The 4,285-nt window shown below is 41.6% G+C and overlaps 1 protein-coding gene across 1 annotated transcript; it reads left to right on the top strand.

Moving 5' to 3' along the window:
* Nucleotides 1–1,020: 1,020 nt before the first annotated feature.
* On the top strand, nucleotides 1,021–2,199 carry LOC102756876 (upstream-binding factor 1-like protein 1). Its single transcript, XM_006767138.1, has one exon. It carries the CDS (start codon nucleotides 1,030–1,032, stop codon nucleotides 2,197–2,199), a length of 1,170 nt encoding a protein of 389 aa, XP_006767201.1. The 5' UTR covers nucleotides 1,021–1,029.
* Nucleotides 2,200–4,285: the final 2,086 nt, after the last annotated feature.

The raw sequence follows: 4,285 nt of genomic DNA, 5'->3' as shown, positions 1-4,285 counted from the left end.
ATATAAAGTAGAGGACAGGGAATGTAGTCAATAATATTGTAGTAATTGCCCTAGTCAGTTTGGCTCAGTGAATAGAGTGTTGGCCTGCAAAACGAAGGGTCTCAGGTTCAATTCCTGTCAAGGGCACATGCCTGGGTTACAGGATCAATCCTCAGTAGGGGCCATGCAAGAGGCAGCCAATCAATGATTCTCTCTCATCATTGATGTTTCTCTCTCTCTCTCTCTCTCTCTTTCTCTCTCTCTCTCTCTCTCTCTCTCTCTCTCTCTCTCTCTTCCTCTAAGAAATCAATAAAAACATATTAAAAAAATAAAAGAAAAATAAGGGTTACTTGAACACAAACACTGTTATGCCAGGACAATTTATCTGATAACATAGCCCAGATATCTAAGTGACTAATGGGTGTGTAGGTTACACAGGTGAATTTTGGCCATTCTAATATATGTGTAGTCTATTTCAGGCTATTGTGGACAAAAATTAAACAATTGTCTTAAAGTCCTTTCCATTTTAAGCATTTTTCTTTCATTTTAATATGTTTAACTCCCCCATCCTTTCTTTTATCTTATGCCTGTTGAGTGAGTTGCTGGTCATTTGTTTGGTTCACTTGTAATTAAGACAAGCTGTGGTAAGACAAATGGAAAGGCATGCTAGGATAGAACCTGAGAGAAATTTTATTTTTTTCTTCTTTCTTTCTCTCTTTCTGCCTTTCTTTTATTTTCTTGAGCTTGAGGATGTTTAATATTGAAAATGAAGAATGATGAATTTTAAAGTTCATTTTAATTTCATTTCCAAGGTGAGCCAGTTTTCACTTGTATTTTTCCTTTGTAAATTAAATTTTAGAGGGGACATAGCCTAAGTGGCATGTGATCATCTCATTTATTCATTGAAGAGTAACTTTTCTATCTCCACAGAAACATAAAATCACACGTCTGGACATAATTCACCAGGGAAGCATTGAGAGTGCAGAAGTTTGAGATCCTGCTGGGGTGTTTAAACAGCTAGGACCATACAAGTAGTCCAAAGATTTAGAGATGGTGATGTCTAATAGCAAAGATAACTGGTGTGAAGAAGACATTGCAGAGCTACTGGAAAGAATGGAGAACAACCTTCCACCCAATGACAACCACACATTCAAAACAACCCAGTCACATATGGACTGGGGAAAAGTAGCTTTTAAAGATTATTCCGGAGAAATGTGCAAACTCAAGTGGTTAGAGATTTCTTATAAATTGAGAAAGATTCGCACTTTGAAAGAATTAGTGTTGGAAGCTAAGGAACATGTTAAAAATTCCTACAAAAGCAAAATGTGCAGGAAACATCCAGACATGCCCAAGCAGCCCCTGACTCCTTACCTTCGCTTCTTCAAGGAGAAGCGGCCCTTGTATTCCCAAATGCACCCCAAACTCAACAACAAGGAGCTGACCATGGTCATGTCTGAGAAATACAAGGAGCTCCCAGAGGAGATGAAGCTGAAATATATTCAAGATTTCCAGAAGGAGAAACAGGAGTTTCAGGAGAAACTGGCTCAATTCAAGATAGACCACCCTGAGCTAATCCAGAACTCCAAGCCATCTGTTGTTCACAAAAGGAACCCAAACAGAGCCCCCAGGAAATTTCAGAAAAAAGGGAAAGAAGTGAAGTCTTCCCCAAAAAACTATTTTTCTGAGTTTAAATTCCATGGAGAGCCCAAGAAGCCCCCCATGAACGAATACCATAAGTTCCACCAGGATTTGTGGTCTAGTAGGGAGCTGCAAGGCCTGCCCCTGAGGGAGCGCATGGTGGAGATTAGCAGACGCTGGCAGCGCATCCCAAGGAGCCAGAGGGAGCATTATAGGAAGCAGGCTGAGGAGCTGCAGAAACAGTACAAGGTGGACCTGGAGCATTGGCTTAAGAGTCTGTCTCCTGAAGAGTACGCTGCCTACAGAGAGAGAACCTCTGGGAAGCGGAAGAACATGAACATGCGTGGAGGCCCGGACCCCAAGATCATCAGGACAGATGTGCAGTCTCCACCAGCAGGGACTCTGCAAGGAGGGCTTGCACAGGAGCAGGAGTTGCAGGCTCCAGGGATGGAGTCATCAGGGACTTCCCAGGGATCTGAAGAAAAGAAGGAACATGGGGAAAAGGCAGAAGGCACTGAGTCCTCAGGCTCCAGCAGTGAAGATGTAGATGTAGAATGTGAGGACAGCAACTCCAGCCTCTGACTCACTCCAACTGAGCTTTGTTCACTTCTAAAGGGTGAGACAGAGAACTTTCCAACCATAGTCCTTGGCACTGACTCAAATTAAGGGGCTTTTCTCTGTCCCTTTTCATTTTTGTCTGTCTCTCCTTCCTTCCACAAAAGAAAATAGGTCTAGTTGGAAAGAAGAAATGTTTTGTAGGACATCTGGCTCTCCTCTCTACCTCAAATCTAACCTCCAGAGAAACTCCATGGAATTAATGCTCTTGAAATAAACAATGAGATGACCAGGCTCTGGAGGGTACACTGGATTGGACTGAGTTTTCTGAGGTGAGAAGTTTTACTCTCAACTTCTATCTGATCGAGGCAGTAGGGACTCCCCTGATCCAATGGCCTGTACTTTTTCTCTGTGAAACTGTCTCTCAGGACTCTTGCACTGGAACTGGGGAGGGGAAGATCTGATTTATTGGAGATAGGATAATTGCCTTTAAGAAAATTTTGGGGGCTCTAGGTGGTTTGGCTCAGTGGATGGAGTGTAGGCCTGCAGACTGAAGAGTCCTGAGTTGGAGTCCAGTCATGGGCACATGCCTGGTTGTGGGCTTGATCCCCAGTAGGGGGGATGCAGGAGGCAGCTGATCAATGATTCTCTCTCATCCTTGATGTTTCTATCTGAAATCAATAAAGATATATTTATAAGAAGAAAAATATAAAAGTTTCTTGTGTATTTTTTTTACCACAGTTGCTATTGTGGACAAAATTATTATTTAGATTAATTTATAAAGTTGGGGAAAAAATAAATTGTCAAGCCCCTGATATCTGTCTCCCTTCTCTCTGAAGTAAAGTATTGGTCTTCCCTGTCTTGTGAGGGGATGGAGCTTGTGGGCAGCACGATTTCTGTATGCATATTCATCTCTTACATTTTTCTTGCTGGTTTCAAAAATTGGAATTAAATTTTTAAAACTCCCCCCTTTCATTTCAATTGGGTGCTCATTAAAGTCAGTCCCCTTTGACTCTTGGCACCAATTTCCAGGCACTGTCTGATTTTATTCTGGTTTCTGCCCCAAACCCTTCCTAATGCTCTATGTACAAATGAATCACATCCCCCCCCCCTTTTTTTTGGTTAATCCTCACTCAAGGATATTTTTCCATTGGTTTTTAGAGAGAGTAGAAGGGAGGGAAACATCAATGTAAAAGAGACACATGGATTGGTTGCCACCCGCACGTGTGCTCTCAGAGGCCAGGGATCAATCCTACAACCAAGTATGTGCACTTGACCGGAACCAAACCTGCAACCCTTCAGTCCACGGGCTGACACTCTATCAACGGAGCCAAACCGGCTAGGGCTTTACCACAAATGTATATGTATGACACTGCATACCTGTACGTGTATGTGTATATATGTATAACTATTTTATTCCACTGATCTGTCTGAGAATTCATATACTGGTACCACACTGCCTCGTTTTTTTTGGTTTAGTGACATTAAAGTTTGTTTAAAGCCAGTGCCACCTCATTATACTTTTTTTTCTAAACATTTCTGGTTGTTTTCGTTTTTTGTTCTTGTGAATATTAGCATTCCATAAACAATTGTATTCTTTTTTAAAAAAAATCTTCACCTGAGGATTTTTTTTCCATTGATTTTTAGAAAGACTGGAAGAGAGAGAGAAAGACAGAGAGAAATATCTATGTGAGAGAAGCACATCGACTGGTTGCCTACTTCAGGAGCCTCAACCAGGACCTGGTCAGGGAGGAGCCTACAACCTAAGTACTTGCCCTTGACCTGAATGGAACCTGGGACCCTTTGGTCTACAGGCCAACATTGTATCCACTGAGCCAAACCGGCCAGGGTGCACTTGTATTCATATATGGAAGCAGTCAGGACTTGAGAGTTTATCTTATTTCTTGATGTCTTTGTAAAATATTTCATTATGTGCTTTATAAGTGTACAATTACAGTATTAGAAAATAATAACAGTTACAGTTTTCACACCTCTGCTTGTGAATCATGTTTTTAAATCACACATTTTCAGCATCTACTGCTCTGTGAGCCTTGTCCTAGTTGCATAGGCTACAGAGATGAGTTATAGTTCCTGACTTGGCCACTCAGTCTCA

Source organism: Myotis davidii, unplaced genomic scaffold (genome assembly GCF_000327345.1).
Source record: "Myotis davidii unplaced genomic scaffold, ASM32734v1 scaffold1042, whole genome shotgun sequence".
Lineage (NCBI taxonomy): Eukaryota > Metazoa > Chordata > Mammalia > Chiroptera > Vespertilionidae > Myotis > Myotis davidii.
The sequence above is the reverse complement of the archived record's forward strand: the minus strand, read 5'-3'. Positions and strand labels throughout refer to the sequence as shown.